The sequence below is a fragment of the Salvelinus fontinalis genome, chromosome 3 (genome assembly GCF_029448725.1).
Source record: "Salvelinus fontinalis isolate EN_2023a chromosome 3, ASM2944872v1, whole genome shotgun sequence".
Taxonomy (NCBI): Eukaryota; Metazoa; Chordata; class Actinopteri; order Salmoniformes; family Salmonidae; genus Salvelinus; species Salvelinus fontinalis.
This window is the reverse complement of record NC_074667.1, coordinates 66979201-66997911: the sequence shown is the minus strand read 5'-3', so window position 1 is coordinate 66997911 and position 18711 is coordinate 66979201. Positions and strand designations below refer to the sequence as shown.

General features: G+C 43.9%; 1 protein-coding gene across 2 annotated transcripts in view; it reads right to left on the bottom strand.

Annotated features, from left to right (window-relative positions):
* Nucleotides 1-18711, bottom strand: part of LOC129851359 (E3 ubiquitin-protein ligase makorin-2-like) — a 61496-nt gene that overhangs the window by 29865 nt on the left and 12920 nt on the right. For both annotated transcript variants that reach the window (XM_055917847.1, XM_055917848.1), the window contains 3 exons: nt 6508-6821; nt 5638-5843; nt 3356-3466 (listed from right to left, as the gene is read on the bottom strand). In XM_055917847.1, the coding sequence (XP_055773822.1) occupies nt 3356-3466; nt 5638-5843; nt 6508-6821 (631 nt within the window). The remainder of the gene's footprint in view (nt 1-3355; nt 3467-5637; nt 5844-6507; nt 6822-18711) is intronic.

The window sequence follows — 18711 nt, the reverse complement described above, 5'->3', positions numbered from 1 at the left end:
CATTATGTTGTTCTACTATGAGGTTAGCTGGTATTATGTTGTTCTGAGGTTAGCTGGCATTATGTTGTTCCACTATGAGGTTAGCTGGCATTATGTTGTTCTACTATGAGGTTAGCTGGCATTATGTTGTTCTACTATGAGGTTAGCTGGCATTATGTTGTTCTACTATGAGGTTAGCTGGCATTATGTTGTTCCACTATGAGGTTAGCTGGTATTATGTTGTTCTGAGGTTAGCTGGCATTATGTTGTTCCACTATGAGGTTAGCTGGCATTATGTTGTTCCACTATGAGGTTAGCTGGTATTATGTTGTTCCACTATGAGGTTAGCTGGTATTATGTTGTTCTGAGGTTAGCTGGCATTATGTTGTTCCACTATGAGGTTAGCTGGCATTATGTTGTTCTACTATGAGGTTAGCTGGCATTATGTTGTTCCACTATGAGGTTAGCTGGTATTATGTTGTTCTGAGGTTAGCTGGTATTATGTTGTTCCACTATGAGGTTAGCTGGTATTATGTTGTTCCACTATGAGGTTAGCTGGCATTATGTTGTTCTACTATGAGGTTAGCTGGCATTATGTTGTTCCACTATGAGGTTAGCTGGCATTATGTTGTTCTACTATGAGGTTAGCTGGCATTATGTTGTTCTGAGGTTAGCTGGAATTATGTTGTTCTACTATGAGGTTAGCTGGCATTATGTTGTTCCACTATGAGGTTAGCTGGTATTATGTTGTTCCACTATGAGGTTAGCTGGCATTATGTTGTTCCACTATGAGGTTAGCTGGTATTATGTTGGTCTGAGGTTAGCTGGTATTATGTTGTTCCACTATGAGGTTAGCTGGCATTATGTTGTTCCACTATGAGGTTAGCTGGTATTATGTTGTTCTACTATGAGGTTAGCTGGCATTATGTTGTTCCACTATGAGGTTAGCTGGCATTATGTTGTTCCACTATGAGGTTAGCTGGCATTATGTTGTTCTACTATGAGGTTAGCTGGTATTATGTTGTTCCACTATGAGGTTAGCTGGTATTATGTTGTTCCACTATGAGGTTAGCTGGCATTATGTTGTTCTACTACTCTTAGCTATGATATGGGCCCCAAGGGTCAATACTGGGGCCCCTCGTGTTATTCCTGTACATTAGTACAGTGATATATGTGCAAAGAGCAAACGACAAGCTGCACAAGAACTCACTACTGTAATGGTCCAGGTTACAAAGTGACTCACTACTGTAATGGTCCAGGTTACAAAGTGGCTCAGTGACTCACTACTGTAATGGTCCAGGTTACAAAGTGACTCAGTGACTCACTACTGTAATGGTCCAGGTTACAAAGTGGCTCAGTGACTCACTACTGTAATGGTCCAGGTTACAAAGTGGCTCAGTGACTCACTACTGTAATGGTCCAGGTTACAAAGTGGCTCAGTGACTCACTACTGTAATGGTCCAGGTTACAAAGTGGCTCAGTGACTCACTACTGTAATGGACCAGGTTACAATGTGGCTCAGTGACTCACTACTGTAATGGTCCAGGTTACAAAGTGACTCAGTGACTCACTACTGTAATGGTCCAGGTTACAAAGTGGCTCAGTGACTCACTACTGTAATGGTCCAGGTTACAAAGTGGCTCAGTGACTCACTACTGTAATGGTCCAGGTTACAAAGTGGCTCAGTGACTCACTACTGTAATGGTCCAGGTTACAAAGTGGCTCAGTGACTCACTACTGTAATGGTCCAGGTTACAAAGTGGCTCAGTGACTCACTACTGTAATGGTCCAGGTTACAAAGTGGCTCAGTGACTCACTACTGTAATGGACCAGGTTACAATGTGGCTCAGTGACTCACTACTGTAATGGTCCAGGTTACAAAGTGACTCAGTGACTCACTACTGTAATGGTCCAGGTTACAAAGTGGCTCAGTGACTCGTGTTTGCATCTCAATGTGAAAAAAACTGTCAGCTGGTATCTGATGCTACTGAGCCAGATGTCTGTGTGTCAGGGGAGAAGCTCCAGGTGGTATCTGATGCTACTGAGCCAGATGTCTGTGTGTCAGGGGAGAAGCTCCAGGTGGTATCTGATGCTACTGAGCCAGATGTCTGTGTGTCAGGGGAGAAGCTCCAGCTGGTATCTGATTTTAAGTACCTTGGCATCATACTTGATTCCAACCTCTCTTTTAAAAAGCAGGTGAAAAAGTTTATTCAAATAACCAAATTCAACCTAGCTAATTTCTGATTTATACGAAATTGTTTGACTACAGATGTAAAAAAACTGTACTTCAAATCTGTGATACTCCCCCTCTTAACATACTGCTTGACTAGTTGGGCCCAAGCTTGCTGTACAACAGAAAGACCTATTCAGTCTGTCTACAAACAGGCTTTCAAAGTGCTTGAAAGGAAGCCCAATAGCCATCATCACTGTCACATCCTCAGAAAGCATGAGCTCCTGAGTTGGGGAAATCTTGTGCAATACACCGACGCATGTCTTGTATTCAAGATCCTAAATGACCTGGCTCCCCCTCCACTCAGTATTTCTGTTAAACAGAAAACCCAAACATATGGCAGCAGATCCACAAGGTCTGCCATGAGAGGTGACTGTTAGTTCCCTTAAGGAAAAGCATCTTTAGTAAATCCGCTTTCTCTGTGAGAGCTTCCCATGTCTGGAATACACTGCCATCAGACACACATAACTGCACCACATATCACACTTTCACAAAATGCTTGAAGACATGGCTAAAGGTCAATCATATTTGTGACCATAATCCCTAGCTGTGTATCACCTCTTTCCATGTCTGTTGTCTGTAACTTGTGAGGTGTGGAAACACTTTGTTGCTTTTATGAATTTTGTCTTAATGCTTTTTGTCCTATGTTGCTCTGTCTGTATGCTAAGTCTTGCTTGTTCTATGTTGCTCTGTCTGTATGGTATGTCTTGCTTGTTCTATGTTGCTCTGCGTGTGCTCACTGCTCAATGATTGTCTATAATGTAATTGTTTTTAATAACCTGCCCAGGGACTGCGGTTGAAAATTAGCCGGCTGGCTAAAACCGGCACTTTTACTGAAACGTTGATTAATGTGCACTGTCCCTGTAAAAATAAACTCAAACTCATGAGTAGGTGTGTCCAAACTTTTGACTGGTACACACACACACACACACACACACACACACACACACACACACACACACACACACACACACACACACACACACACACACACACACACACACACACACACACACACACACACACACACACACACACACACACATATATATATACACATACATACATACATACACACATATATACATGCATATGTGTGTGTACCAGTCAAAAGTCCATCATTACTATATATAGAATAACACACACCTGACTCCAGACTTGAAGTCCTCTATCAGTCTGTTCTTCTCATCCTGGTCCTCCACCCAGTAACCACTGGGGATGACAAACTCAGACACCACTCTGCACTCAGGACAGGACCTGACCACAGACAGAGACACACGGTTAACCACAGCATTGTATACTATGTCCAGTCATTCTGTGCTACTTCATAACTGCTGAGTACCACAATGCAACTACAGTGGCATCCTGTTGAAACTCTGTGAAGTGATCAGGGTTACATGATTAACTGATAGAGTATTACACAGTAATAACAGGAGGTTAGACATGCCTTTATATTAGCCCCCTGGTGGATACTGTGGTAAATCAACAGGAGACATGCCTTTATATTAGCCCCCTGGTGGATACTGTGGTAAATCAACAGGAGACATGCCTTTATATTAGCCCCCTGGTGGATACTGTGGTAAATCAACAGGAGACATGCCTTTATATTAGCCCCCTGGTGGATACTGTGGTAAATCAACAGGAGACATGACTTTATATTAGCCCCCTGGTGGATACTGTCACATCCTCACTATTATGTAGAAGCTCTACTACCATAGTACACTGCTCAAAAAAATAAAGGGAACACTAAAATAACACATCCTAGATCTGAATGAATGAAATATTCTTATTAAATACTTTTTTCTTTACATCGTTGAATGTGCTGACAACAAAAGCACACAAAAATGATCAATGGAAATCAAATTTATCAACCCATGGAGGTCTGGATTTTGAGTCACACAAAATTAAAGTGGAAAACCACACTACAGGCTGATCCAACTGATGTAATGTCCTTAAAACAAGTCAAAATGAGACTCAGTAGTGTGTGTGGCCTCCACGTGCCTGTATGACCTCCCTACAACGCCTGGGCATGCTCCTGATGAGGTGGCGGATGGTCTCCTGAGGGATCTCTTCCCAGACCTGGACTAAAGCCTCCGTCAACTCCTGGACAGTCTGTGGTGCAACGTGGCGTTGGTGGATGGAGCGAGACATGATGTCCCAGATGTGCTCAATTGGATTCAGGTCTGGGGAACGTGCGGGCCAGTCCATAGCATCAATGCCTTCCTCTTGCAGGAACTGCTGACAGACTCCAGCCACATGAGGTCTAGCATTGTCTTGCATTAGGAGGAACCCAGGGCCAACCGCACCAGCATATGGTCTCACAAGGGGTCTGAGGATCTCATCTCGGTACCTAATGGCAGTCAGGCTACCTCTGGCGAGCACATGGCCCCCCAAAGAAATGCCACCCCACACCATGACTGACCCATCGCCAAACCGGTCATGCTGGAGGATGTTGCAGGCAGCAGAACGTTCTCCACGGCGTCTCCAGACTCTGTCACATGTGCTCATGTGCTCAGTGTGAGCCTGCTTTCATCTGTGAAGAGCACAGGGCGCCAGTGGCGAATTTGCCAATCTTGGTGTTCTCTGGCAAATGCCAAACGTCCTGCACGGAGTTGGGCTGTAAGCACAACCCCCACCTGTGGACGTCGGGCCCTCATACCACCGTCATGGAGTCTGTTTCTGACCGTTTGAGCAGACACTTGCACATTTGTGGCCTGCTGGAGGTCATTTTGCAGGGCTCTGGCAGTGCTCCTCCTTGCACAAAGGCGGAGGTAGCGGTCCTGCTGCTGGGTTGTTGCACTCCTACGGCCTCCTCCACGTCTCCTGATGTACTGGCCTGTCTCCTGGTAGTGCCTCCATGCTCTGGACACTACGCTGACAGCAAACCTTCTTGCCACAGCTCGCATTGATGTGCCATCCTGGATGAGCTGAACTACCTGAGCCACTTGTGTGGGTTGTAGACTCCGTCTCATGCTACCACTAGAGTGAAAGCACCGCCAGCATTCAAAAGTGACCAAAACATCAGCCAGGAAGCATAGGAACTGAGAAGTGGTCTGTGGTCACCACCTGCAGAACCACTCCTTTATTGGGGGTGTCTTGCTAATTGCCTATAATTTCCACCTTTTGTCTATTCCATTTGCACAACAGCATGTGACATTTATTGTCAATCAGTGTTGCTTCCTAAATGGACCGTTTGATTTCACAGAAGTGTGATTGACTTGGAGTTATATTGTGTTGTTTAAGTGTTCCCTTTATTTTTTTGAGCAGTGTATATTAGCAACCATCAACACTTGATGATCTTGTTCTCAAACTGCTTGGTGTTTATAGTAGTTCTCCACTCACTTGTTCTCAAACTGCTTGGTGTTTATAGTAGTTCTCCACTCACTTGTTCTCAAACTGCTTGGTGTTTATAGTAGTTCTCAACTCACTTGTTCTCAAACTGCTTGGCGCAGCGCCACTGGCGGATGCAGGAGAGGCAGTATGTGTGGCAGCAGGAAGAGAGGATCCCGAAGCGTCTCTCTGAGGCAGCAGCTTTCTCATAAACCACCTCCATACAGATAGAACACACCTTGTCCTGGCTGTGCTGCGCTGCAAACGCCTTCTCCATGTCCGCCTCAAACACCATCATACACATCTGACAGAGGCGGGTGACACATGTACCTATTAATATCCAAAACAGTATCCTCTTCAGCCAACAGTTGTGTTTGACTTGTCCATTGTCCTCCACACTTCTATCAACATAAAGATGCATCAGACAGTGTAATTAGAGACTACAGAAGCATGTGGCCTCATACCTTCTCGTGAGCTCTCCTCTGATCGAGGTCATGTGACGGCTAGGGTTAAAGTATGGGTCCTACCTTCTCGTGAGCTCTCCTCTGATCGAGGTCATGTGACGGCTAGGGTTAAAGTATGGGTCCTACCTTCTCGTGAGCTCTCCTCTGATCGAGGTCATGTGACGGCTAGGGTTAAAGTATGGGTCCTACCTTCTCGTGAGCTCTCCTCTGATCGAGGTCATGTGACGGCTAGGGTTAAAGTATGGGTCCTACCTTCTCGTGAGCTCTCCTCTGATCGAGGTCATGTGACAGTTAGGGTTAAAGTATGGGTCCTACCTTCTCGTGAGCTCTCCTCTGATCGAGGTCATGTGACGGCTAGGGTTAAAGTATGGGTCCTACCTTCTCGTGAGCTCTCCTCTGATCGAGGTCATGTGACGGTTAGGGTTAAAGTATGGGTCCTACCTTCTCGTGAGCTCTCCTCTGATCGAGGTCATGTGACGGTTAGGGTTAAAGTATGGGTCCTACCTTCTCGTGAGCTCTCCTCTGCTCAGGGTTGTGTGGGTGGAGCACCTGCAGACGGCAGATGTCACACATATCACCGTGGAGATAGGGACAGGTGTTTCCGTAGTTACACTGTCCTGCAGCGGCGTAGGGACAGAGCTGTGGCTGGGGGCCAGGGTAGGGGCCGGCCGTGGCAGAACACTCCAGACCGGTCCTGATGGCATCCAGGTAGGAGTGTGGAGGTTTGGCATGGGCACTGTTGTCATGGTACTCCGTCCAACAGTCCGCCTCTGAGCCACCCCCACCGAAGGGCATCATTGTACTGTCACACCCCAGGGCTGGAACACACAGGCACAAACAGACAGTTCAAGTCAAGGCCACAGAATACTGGATTCACCATTCATACTACTGGCTGCATCACATGGACACCTCCTAGTGACAAACTACATACTAAAACCATTGGTTTAAATCTGAGACACAACTATACAGTTGAAGTCGGAAGTTTACATACATTTAGGTTGGAGTCATTAAAACTCGTTTTACAACCACTCCACAAATTTCTTGTTAACAAACTATAGTTTTGGTAAGTCGGTTAGGACATCTACTTTGTGCATGACAAGTAATTTTTCCAACAATTGTTTACAGACAGATTATTTCACTTCAAAATGCACTTTATCACAATTCAAGTGGGTGAGAAGTTTACATACACTAAGTTGACTGCCTTTAAACAGCTTGGAAAATTCCAGGAAATGATGTCATGGCTTTAGAAGCTTCTGATAGGCTTCTAACATCATTTGAGTCAATTGGAGGTGTACCTGTGGATGTATTTCAAGACCTACCTTCAAACTCAGTGCCTCTTTGCTTGACATCATGGGAAAATCAAAAGAAATCAGCCAAGACCTCAGAAAATAAATTGTAGACCTCCACAAGTCTGGTTCATCCTTGGGACAATTTCCAAACACCTGAAGGTACCACGTTCATCTGTACAAACAATAGTACGCAAGTATAAACACCATGGGACCACGCAGCCATCATACCGCTAAGGAAGGAGACACGTTCTGTCTCCTAGAGATGAACGTACTTTGGTGTGAAAAGTGCAAATCAATCCCAGAACAACAGCAAAGGACCTTGTGAAGATGCTGGAGGAAACAGGTACAAAAGTATCTATATCCACAGTAAAACGAGTCCTATATCGACATAACCTGAAAGGCCGCTCAGCAAGGAAGAAGCCACTGCTCCAAAACAGCCATAATAAAGCCAGACTACGGTTTGCAACTGCACATGGGGACAAAGATCGTACATTTTGGAGAAATGTCCTCTGGCAAGATGAAACAAAAATAGAACTGTTTGGCCATAATGACCATCGTTATGTTTGGAGGAAAAAGGGGGAGGCTTGCAAGCTGAAGAACACCATCCCAACCGTGAAGAACAGGGGTGGCAGCATCATGTTGTGGGGGTGCTTTGCTGCAGGAGGGACTGGTGGACTTCACAAAATAGATGGCATCATGAGGGTGGAAAATTATGTGGATATATTAAAGCAACATCTCAAGACCTCAGTCAGGAAGTTAAAGCTTGGTTGCAAATGGGTCTTCCAAATGGACAATGACCCCAAGCATACTTCCAAAGTTGTGGCAAAATGGCTTAAGGACAACAAAGTCAAGGTATTGGGGTGGCCATCACAAAGCCCTGACCTCAATCCTATAGAAAATATGTGGGCAGAAGTGAATAAGCGTGTGCGAGCCAGGAGGCTTACTATGCAAGCAGAAAGTACTCTACATGACCAAATGTATGTGGACGCCTGCTCGTCAAACATCTCATTCCAAAATCATGGGCATTAATATGGAGTCGGTCCCCCCTTTGCTGCTATAAATGCCTCCACTCTTCTGGGAAGGCATTAATATGGAGTCGGTCCCCCCTTTGCTGCTATAAATGCCTCCACTCTTCTGGGAAGACATTAATATGGAGTCGGTCCCCCCTTTGCTGCTATAAATGCCTCCACTCTTCTGGGAAGTCATTAATATGGAGTCGGTCCCCCCTTTGCTGCTATAAATGCCTCCACTCTTCTGGGAAGTCATTAATATGGAGTCGGTCCCCCCTTTGCTGCTATAAATGCCTCCACTCTTCTGGGAAGTCATTAATATGGAGTCGGTCCCCCCTTTGCTGCTATAAATGCCTCCACTCTTCTGGGAAGTCATTAATATGGAGTCGGTCCCCCCTTTGCTGCTATAAATGCCTCCACTCTTCTGGGAAGTCATTAATATGGAGTCGGTCCCCCCTTTGCTGCTATAAATGCCTCCACTCTTCTGGGAAGGCATTAATATGGAGTCGGTCCCCCCTTTGCTGCTATAAATGCCTCCACTCTTCTGGGAAGTCATTAATATGGAGTCGGTCCCCCCTTTGCTGCTATAAATGCCTCCACTCTTCTGGGAAGTGTCTTGCAAAAATATTCATCCGCCTTGGCGTTTTTTTTTTCTTTCCTATTTTGTGTATTACATCCTGTTTGATTTTTAAAAAATTGATTTTTATTTGGATTTCATGTAATGGACATACACAAAATAGTCCAAATTGGTGAAGTGAAATTAAAAAAATTACTTGTTTCAAAAAATAAATTAAAAATGGAAAAGTGGTGCGTGTATATGTATTCACCCCCTTTGCTATGAAGCCCCTAAATAATATCTGGTGCAACCAATTACCTTCAGAAGTCACATAATTAGTTAAATAAAGTCCACCTGTGTGCAATCTAAGTGTCACATGATCTCAGTGTATATATATATACATATACACACACGTGTCTGAAAGGCCCCAGAGTCTGCAACACCACCAAGCAAGCAGCACCATGAAGACCAAGGAGCTCTCCAAACTGGAGAGGCCCCAGAGTCTGCAACACCACCAAGCAAGCAGCACCATGAAGACCAAGGAGCTCTCCAAACTGGAGAGGCCCCAGAGTCTGCAACACCACCAAGCAAGCAGCACCATGAAGACCAAGGAGCTCTCCAAACTGGAGAGGCCCCCGAGTCTGCAACACCACCAAGCAAGCAGCACCATGAAGACCAAGGTCCAAACAGGTCACGGACAGAGTTGTGGAGAAGTACAGATCAGGGTTGGGTTATAAAAAAATATCAGAAACTTTGAACATTCCATGGAACACCATTATATCCATTATTAAAAAATGGAAAGAATATGGCACCACAACAAACCTGCATAGAGAGGGCCGCCCACCAAAACTCAAGGACCAGGCAAGGAGGCCATTAATCATAGAGGCAACAAAGAGACCAAAGATAAGCCTGAAGGAGCTGCAAAGCTCCACAGTGGAGATTGGAGTATCGGTCCATAGGACCACTTTAAGCTGTACACGCCACAGAGCTGGGCTTTACGGAAGTGTGGCCAGAAAAAAAATCTTTGCTTAAAGAAGAAAAATAAGCAAACACGGTTGGTGTTCGCCAAAAGGCACGTGGGAGACTCCCCAAACATATGGAAGAAGGTACTCTGGTCAGATGAGACTAAAATTTAGCTTTTTGGCCATCAAGGAAAATGCTATGTCTGGTGCAAACCCAACACCTCTCATCACCCCGAGAACACAGTCGCATGGCGGTTGCAGCATCATGCTGTGGGGATGTTTTTCATCGGCAGGGACTGGGAAACTAGTCAGAATTGAAGGAATGATGGATGGCGCTAAATACAAGGAAATTCTTGAGGGAAACCTGTTTCAGTCTTCCAGAGATTTGAGACTAGGACGGAGGTTCACCTTCCAGCAGGACAATGACCTTATGCATACTGCTAAAGCAACACTTGAGTGGTTTAAGGGGAAACATTCAAATGTCTTGGAATGGCCTAGTCAAAGCCCAGACCTCAATCCAATTGAGAATCTGTGGTATAACTTAACGAATGCTGTACATCAGTGGAACCCATCCAACTTGAAGGAGCTAGAGCAGTTTTGCCTTGAAGAATGGGCAAAAATCCCAGTGGCTAGATGTGCCAAGCTTATAGAGTATTACCCCAAGAGACTTGCAACTGTAATTGCTGCAAAATGTGGCTCTACAAAGTACTGACTTTGGGGTGGTGAAATGTTATGCACACTCAAGTTCAGTTTTTTTGTCTTATTTCTTGTTTGTTTCACAATTAAAAATATTTTGCATCTTGAAAGTGGTAGACATGTTGTGTAAATCAAATGATACAAACCCCCCAAAAATCATTTTTAATTCCAGGCAACAAATAGGAAAAATGCCAAGGTGGTGAATACTTTCGCAAGCCACTGTAGATGTTGGAACATCGCTCCCGAGTGGCGCAGCGGTTTAAGCCACTGCATCTCAGTGCTAGAGGCGTCACTACAGACCCTGGTTCGATTCCAGGCTGTATCACAACCGGCCGTGATTGGGAGTCCCGTAGGGCAGCACACAATTGGCCCAGCGTCGTCCGGGTTAGAGTTTGGCCGGGGTAGGCCGTCATTGTAAATAAAGACTTCTTAACTGACTTGCCAAGTTAAATTAAAGTTCAATCAATTAAAAAGATTGCTGTGGGGACCTGCTTCCATTCAGCCACAACAGCATCGGCGTTCCAATTCAGTCGGCGTTCCAATTCATCTCAAAGGTGTTCAATGGGGTTTAGGTCAGGGCTCTGTGCAGGCCAGTCAAGTTCTTCTACACCGATCTCAATAAACCATTTCTATATGGTCCTCACTTTACGCATGGGGGAAAGGGCCTTCCCTAAACTGTTTCCACAAAGTTGGAAGCACAGAATCATCTAGAATGTCATTGTATGCTGGAGCATTAAGATGTCCTTTGACTGGAACTAAGGGGCCTGAATCATGAAAAACAGCCCCAGATCATTATTCATCCTCCAAACTTTACATTTGCCACTATGCATTCGGGCAAGTAGCATTCTCCTGGCATCCACCAACCCAGATTTGTCCGTCACACTGCAAGGTGGTGAAGCGTGATTCATCACTCCAGAGAACGCGTTTCCACTGCTCCAGAGTCCAATAGCAGCGAGCTTTACACAACTCCATCCAACGTTTGGCACACGGTGATCTTAGGCTGCTCGGCGATGGAAACTAATTTCATGAAGCTCCCGACGAACAGTTCTTGTGCTGACGTTGCTTCCAGAGGCTGTTTGGAACTTGGTACTGAGTGTTACAACCGAGGACATACGATTTTAACGAGCTACAGCCCTCCCGTTCTGTGAGCTCGTGTGGCCTAACACTTCGCGGCTGAGCCGTTGAAGCTCCTAGACGTTTCCACTTCACAATAACTGCACTTACAATTGACTGGGGCAGCTCAAGCAGGGCAGAAATTTGATGAACTGACTTGCTGGAAAGGTGGCATCCTATAACGGTGCCATGTCACTAAGCTCTTAAGTTAGGCCATTCTACTGCCAATGTTTGTCTATGAAGATTGCATGGCTGTGTGAAGTCTTATCAGAAATGTGTTTCTTAGTTCTCAGCTTTTCATGTCCTTAAAACCGGTCAAACTGATGATATTGGGACATTTTGTAAAGGAACAATCTTTCCACTGTTTTGGAGTTAATGCTTTTTCTCCCCGGTCCCTGAAGGAAACAAGTCAACTTCACAGGTGGTAACTAGATTACTAAACACATTCATTAGATCAATGTGAGACAATCTGGTGAAGACTCATTTATTTAGTCTTCTAGGCAACAAGACAGAGCTTCTCTTCTATGTATCTAACTATAGTTGACAAACAAATGGCCAACCAAATGTTGGAAATTATAAGCAGAAACTTAATTTAAATTATAGTAAATTAATGATAGTAGGCTAAATTACTATGGTGGATCGAACTGCGCAGGTAGCCTACTTTCTGAAGTGATCTGTTTGAAAATAGAAGAATATTTTGAAGATAAATACACAACGTAGAGACAGAGTACGAGGGGTCAAGAGGACGAGAAGTCAATAGACTCAACGATTATTTGGAAATAATGGTTTTTCAGTAATAGGGAATCATTTATCAAATGGGTCAGAGCATGGGAGGAATTTGTCTATACAGTGAGCCTGAAATAGGATACTTGTTATTTGGCCATTGGCTCAGTTGTACTGCAAGGACTTCTAATTGGTCACCCACAGGCTAGGGCTGGGTTATAAAACTAGATCCTGTCTCTTTGATCTGTGGAGATAATCACAGGGGAGAACCACAGGAGAGAACCACAGGAGAGAACCACAGGGGAGAACCACAGGGGAGAACCACAGGGGAGAACCACAGGGGAGAACCACTGGAGAGAACCACTGGAACGAACTACACGAGAGAATCACTGGAGAGCATCACTGGAGAGCATCACTGGAGAGTATCACTGAGGACAGGGGAGAATTACCATCTACTTCCAAGAATGATTTGTCCTATTTGAATAAACCTGTTTTCCTCCCCCGATTTTCTTTGGGGTCTGTGTTATTAAAGAAGAACATCACCTGTTAAAAACAATCAGATGAAAACATCACACACCTTTATTTAACCAGGTAGGCCAGTTGAGAACACCTTTATTTAACCAGGTAGGCTAGTTGAGAACACCTTTATTTAACCAGGTAGACTAGTTGAGAACACCTTTATTTAACCAGGTAGACTAGTTGAGAACACCTTTATTTAACCAGGTAGGCCAGTTGAGAACACCTTTATTTAACCAGGTAGGCTAGTTGAGAACACCTTTATTTAACCAGGTAGGCTAGTTGAGATCACCTTTATTTAACCAGGAAGGCCAGTTGAGAACACCTTTATTTAACCAGGTAGGCTAGTTGAGAACACCTTTATTTAACCAGGTAGGCTAGTTGAGAACACCTTTATTTAACCAGGTGACCTAGTTGAGAACACCTTTATTTAACCAGGTAGGCTAGTTGAGAACACCTTTATTTAACCAGGTAGAATAGTTGAGAACACCTTTATTTAACCAGGAAGGCTAGTTGAGAACACCTTTATTTAACCAGGTAGGCTAGTTGAGAACACCTTTATTTAACCCGGTAGGCCAGTTGAGAACACCTTTATTTAACCAGGTAGGCTAGTTGAGAACACCTTTATTTAACCAGGTAGGCTAGTTGAGAACACCTTTATTTAACCCGGTAGGCTAGTTAAGAACACCTTTATTTAACCAGGTAGGCTAGTTGAGAACACCTTTATTTAACCAGATAGGCCAGTTGAGAACAAGTTCTCATTTATAACTGCGACCTGTCCGAGATAAAGCAAAGCAGTGCGACAAAAACACAGAATTACACATAAATAAACGTACAGTCCATAACACAATAGAAAAGAAAAATAGAAAAATCTATGAATAGTGTGTGCAAATGTAGAAGAGTCGGGAGGTAGGCAATAAATAGCCCTTAGAGGCGAAATAATTACAATTTAGCATTAATAATGCAGTGATAGATGTGCAGATGATGATGTGCAAGCAGAGATTCTGGGGTGAAAAAGAGCAAGAGGGTAAGTAATGATGGGCTCACCTTGGGGTCATGATAGGGGCTGCACCAAATGTTTGATGTATTATAATAATTGATTGAGTTTGAGTTTATTTTTACAGGGACAGTGCACATTAACCAACGCTTCAGTAAAAGTGCCGGTTTTAGCCAGCCGGCTAATTTTCAACCGCAGTCCCTGACTTATGTTGTATTAATAGAAGGGGAAGGGCTATAAGACCCCTCCTCCACTACATTTATAATAGGGTCCTGGACTACAGATTAGCAATATATATATATATATATATATATGCATTATAAGGTGTAACATTGTTCCACAGTTATTTTCTAGTCTCTGCTTCTTATAACAAATGGTCTGAGAGAGATGTGAGTTATTGCAGTCAAAACAGGGAGTCTGTGAGAAAGCGCCTCAAGGCTAAAAGAGATTCATAGACACAGACCCCTGCAGGGGAGTGAAAGAGATAAGAGACTAGTCAGGACATACCACTATAAAGCAACTTGGGAAGTGGAAAATTACTGCTGAGCCCTTAGAAAACTCTGGAACTATTGTCTCTCCTGCAAGTTTATAAAACTGTATATGGTCTCTACTATATATAGCCTCACTACTGTTACTTTTCACTGTCTTTTTTACTGTCGTTTTCATTTTTATACTTACCTATTGTTCACCTAATACCTTTTTTACACTGTTGGTTAGACCCTGTAAGTAAGCATTTCACTGAAAGGTCTACACCTGTTGTATTCGGAGCACGTGACAAATAAACTTGAATTTGATATGCATGGGCTTGGTCTCATGAGTAGAAGGTTTTGAAGTAGGCAGTGACATCACTAGGGGTTGACTAAAAGCAACTTTTCCTATTTTGCAGAACTCAGAAGAGAAATCATTTGTATGTTTGATCCTTGACTTCTGTCTACAGCTGTATTTTGATTAAAATTTATATGATTTATAAGTGCACATTGAGAATTCATTATTAAATAGAAGCCCAAGAAAAGAAGCTCAACAGTAACAATATGGGGATGAGGTAGTAGGGTGTGCTATTTACACATTGGCTGTGTACAGGTACAACGATAGGTAAGCTGCTCTGACAGCTGATGCTTAAATTTAGTGAGGGAGATATAAGACTCCAACTTCAGAGATGTTTTGCAATCGTTCCAGTCATTGGCAGCAGAGAACTGCAAGGAAAGGCGGCCAAAGTAAGTGTTGGCTTTGGGGATGACCAGTGCAATGTACCTGCTGGAGCGCGTGCTATGGGTGTGTGTTGCTATAGTGACCAGTGAGCTGAGATAGGGCAGGGAATTTACCTAGCAAAGACTTAGATGACCTGGAGCCAGTGGGTTTGGCGACGGATATGTAGTGAGGGCAAGCCAACGAGAGCATACAGGTCGCAGTGGTGGGTAGTATATGGGGCTTTGGTGAAAACGGATGGCACTGTGATAGACTACATCCAATTTGCTGAGTGTTGGGTGCTATTTTGTAAATTACATCGCCAAAGTCAAGGATCGGTAAGATGGTCAGTTTTACGGGGGTATGTTTGGCAGCATGACTGAAGGAGGCTTTGTTGCGAAATAGGAAGCTGATTCTAAATTCTAATTTTGGATTGGAGATGTTTAATGTGAGTCTGGAAGGAGAGTTTACAGTCTAACCAGACACCTAGGTATTTGTTGTTGTCCACATATTCTAAGTCAGAACAGGCAGCAATTGGTTGAAGAGCATTTAGTTTCACTAGCATTTAAAAGCAGTTGGAGGCAACGGGAGGAGTGTTGTATGGCGTTGAAGCACGTTTGGAGGTTTGTTAGCACAGTGTCCAAAAGGCCTGATCTATACAGAATGGTGTCGTCTGCGTAGAGGTGGATCAGAGAATCACCAGCAGCAAGAGCGACATCATTGATACAGTTGAAGTCAGAAGTTTACATACACCTAAGCCAAATGCATTTAAACTCAATTTCACAATTCCTGACATTTAATCCGAGTTAAATTCCCCTGTCTTATGTCAGTTAGGATCAACATTTTATTTTAAGAATGTGAAATAATAGAATAATAGTAGAGAGAATTATTTATTTCAGCTTTTATTTCTTTCATCACATTCCCAGTGAGTCAGAAGTTTACATACACTCAATTAGTACTTGGTTGCATTGCCTTTAAATAGTTTAACTTGGGTCAAACGTTTCGGGTAGCCTTCCACAACCTTCCCACAATAAGTTGGGTGAATATTGGCCCATTCCTCCTGACAGAGCTGGTGTAACCGAGTCAGGTTTTTAGGCCTCCTTGCTCGCACAAGCTTATTCACTTCTGCCCACAAATTTTCTATGAGATTGAGGTCAGGGCTTTGTGATGGACACTCCAAAACCTTAACTTTGTTGTCCTTAAGCAATTTTGCCACAACTCTGGAAGTATGCTTGGGGTCATTGCCCATTTGCGACCAAGCTTTAACTTCCTGACTGATGTCTTGAGATGTTGCTTTAATATATCCACATAATTTTCCACCCTCATGGTGCCATCTATTTTGTGAAGTGCACCAGTCCCTCCTGCAGCAAAGCACCCCCACAACATGATGCTGCCACCCCCATGCTTCACGGTTGGGATGGTGTTCTTTGCCTCACCCCTTTTTCCTCCAAACATAACGATGGTCATTATGGCCAAACAGTTCTATTTTTATTTCATCAGACCAGAGGACATTTCTCCAAAAAGTATGATCTTTGTCTCCATGTGCAGTTGCAAACCGTAGTCTGGCTTTTTTATGGCGGTTTTGGAGCAGTGGCTTCTTCCTTGCTGAGAGGACTTCCAGGTTATGTCGATATAGGACTTGTTTTACTGTGGATATAGATACTTTTGTACCAGTTTCCTCCAGCATCTTCACAAGGTTCTTTGCTGTTGCTCTGGTATTGATTTGCACTTTTCGCACCAAAGTACGTTCATCTCTAGGAGACAGAACGCATCTCCTTCCTGAGCGGTATGACGGCTGCGTGGTCCCAAAGTGTTTATACTTACGTACTATTGTTTGAACAGATGAACGTGGCACCTTCAGGCATTTGGATTGTCCTAAGGACGAACCAGACTTGTGGAGGTCTTGTGGAGGTTTTGGCTGATTTATTTTGATTTCCCCATGATGTCAAGTAAAGAGGGACTGAATTTGAAGGTAGGCCTCCAAATACATCCACAGGTACACCTCCAATTGACTCAAATGATGTCAATTAGCCTATCAGAAGCCTTCTAAAGCCATGACATCATTTTCTGGAATTTTCCAAGCTGTTTAAAGGCACAGTCAACTTAGTGTATGTAAACCTCTGACCCACTGGAATTGTAATACAGTGAATTATAAGTGAAATAATCTGTCTGTAAACAATGGTTGGAAAAATGACTTGTGTCATGCACAAAGTAGATGTCCTAACCGACTTGCCAAAACTATATTTTGTTAACAAGAAATTTGTGGAGTGGTTGAAAAACAAGTTTTAATGACTCCAACCTAAGTGTATGTGAACTTCCGACTTCAACTGTAGGTCCTGGATGGCAGGAAGCTTGGCCCTTATGATGTACTGAGCTGTACGCATTACCCTCTGTAGCGCCTTATTGTCGGATGCCGAGGAATTGCCATACCAGGCGGTGATGCAACCGGTTAGGATGCTCTCTATTGTGCAGCCGTATAACTTTTTGAGGACCCATGCCAAATCTTTTCAGTCTGCTGAGGGGGAAAAGGTTTTGTTGTGTCCTCGTCATGACTGTCTTGGTGTGTTTGGACCATGATAGTTTGTTGGTGATGTGGACACCAAGGAACTTGAAGCTCTCAACCTGCTCCACTACTGCCCCGTCGATGTGGATGGGGGCGTGTTCAGCCCTCCTTTTCCTGTAGTCCACAATCAGCTCATTTGTCTTGCTCACGTTGAGGGAGAGGTTGCTGTCCTGGCTCGACATTGCCAGGTCTCTGACCTCCTACCTTTAGGCTCTTATCGTTGTCGGTGATCAGGCCTACCACTGTTGTGTCACCAGCAAACTTAATGATGGTGTTGGAGTCGTGTTTGGCCACGCAGTCGTGGGTAAACAGGGAGTACAGGAGGGGACTAAGCACACACCCCTGAGGGGCCCCGTGTTAAGGATCAGTGAGGCAGAAATGATGCCGTCTACCCTTACCACCTGGGGGCAGTCCGTCAGGAAGTCCAGGATTCAGTTGCAGAGGGAGGGGATTCAGTCCCAGGGTCCTTAGCTTAGTGATGAGCTTTGTGGGTGCAAAAGGTTGAAAACAAAGTCACTATAAACAGACACCCCTTATTATTTTTAACTAATTTGTGTATGTATTTGTCTTAATCTAAATTGTATATTCCACATGCTTTAGCATTATGCTTTTGTCCATGCTTTAGTCATTATGCTTTAGAACATGCTTTAGTCCATCAGGCCAATAGATGGCGCTGTTGCACTGTGGCAGTAGGAGAAACAGCAAGTTCTGGCAAATCCCCGAGATGATAAAGGTACAGATCTGTCGTTCTGCCCCTGAACAGGCAGTTAACCCACTGTTCCTAGGCCGTCATTGAAAATAAGAATTTGTTCTTAACTGACTTGCCTAGTTAAATAAAGGTAAAAAAAATAAAAAATAAATAAAATAAAGGAAAAAGCCAGACCTATGCAGACGTAAACTTGTGTACGTTCTTTCTACTATTACAGGTACGTAACAGAACTTTCTAAAACATTCGAAATATTAAAAGAACATGTACTAACATGCTATTTAACAACTTTGTCAAGGTATTATCACGTTCAGAAAGGTTTGTTGTTTTTGTGCCCGTTTCCCTTTGTAGTCCGTAATAGTGTACAATCCATGCCACATTCGACGAGCGTC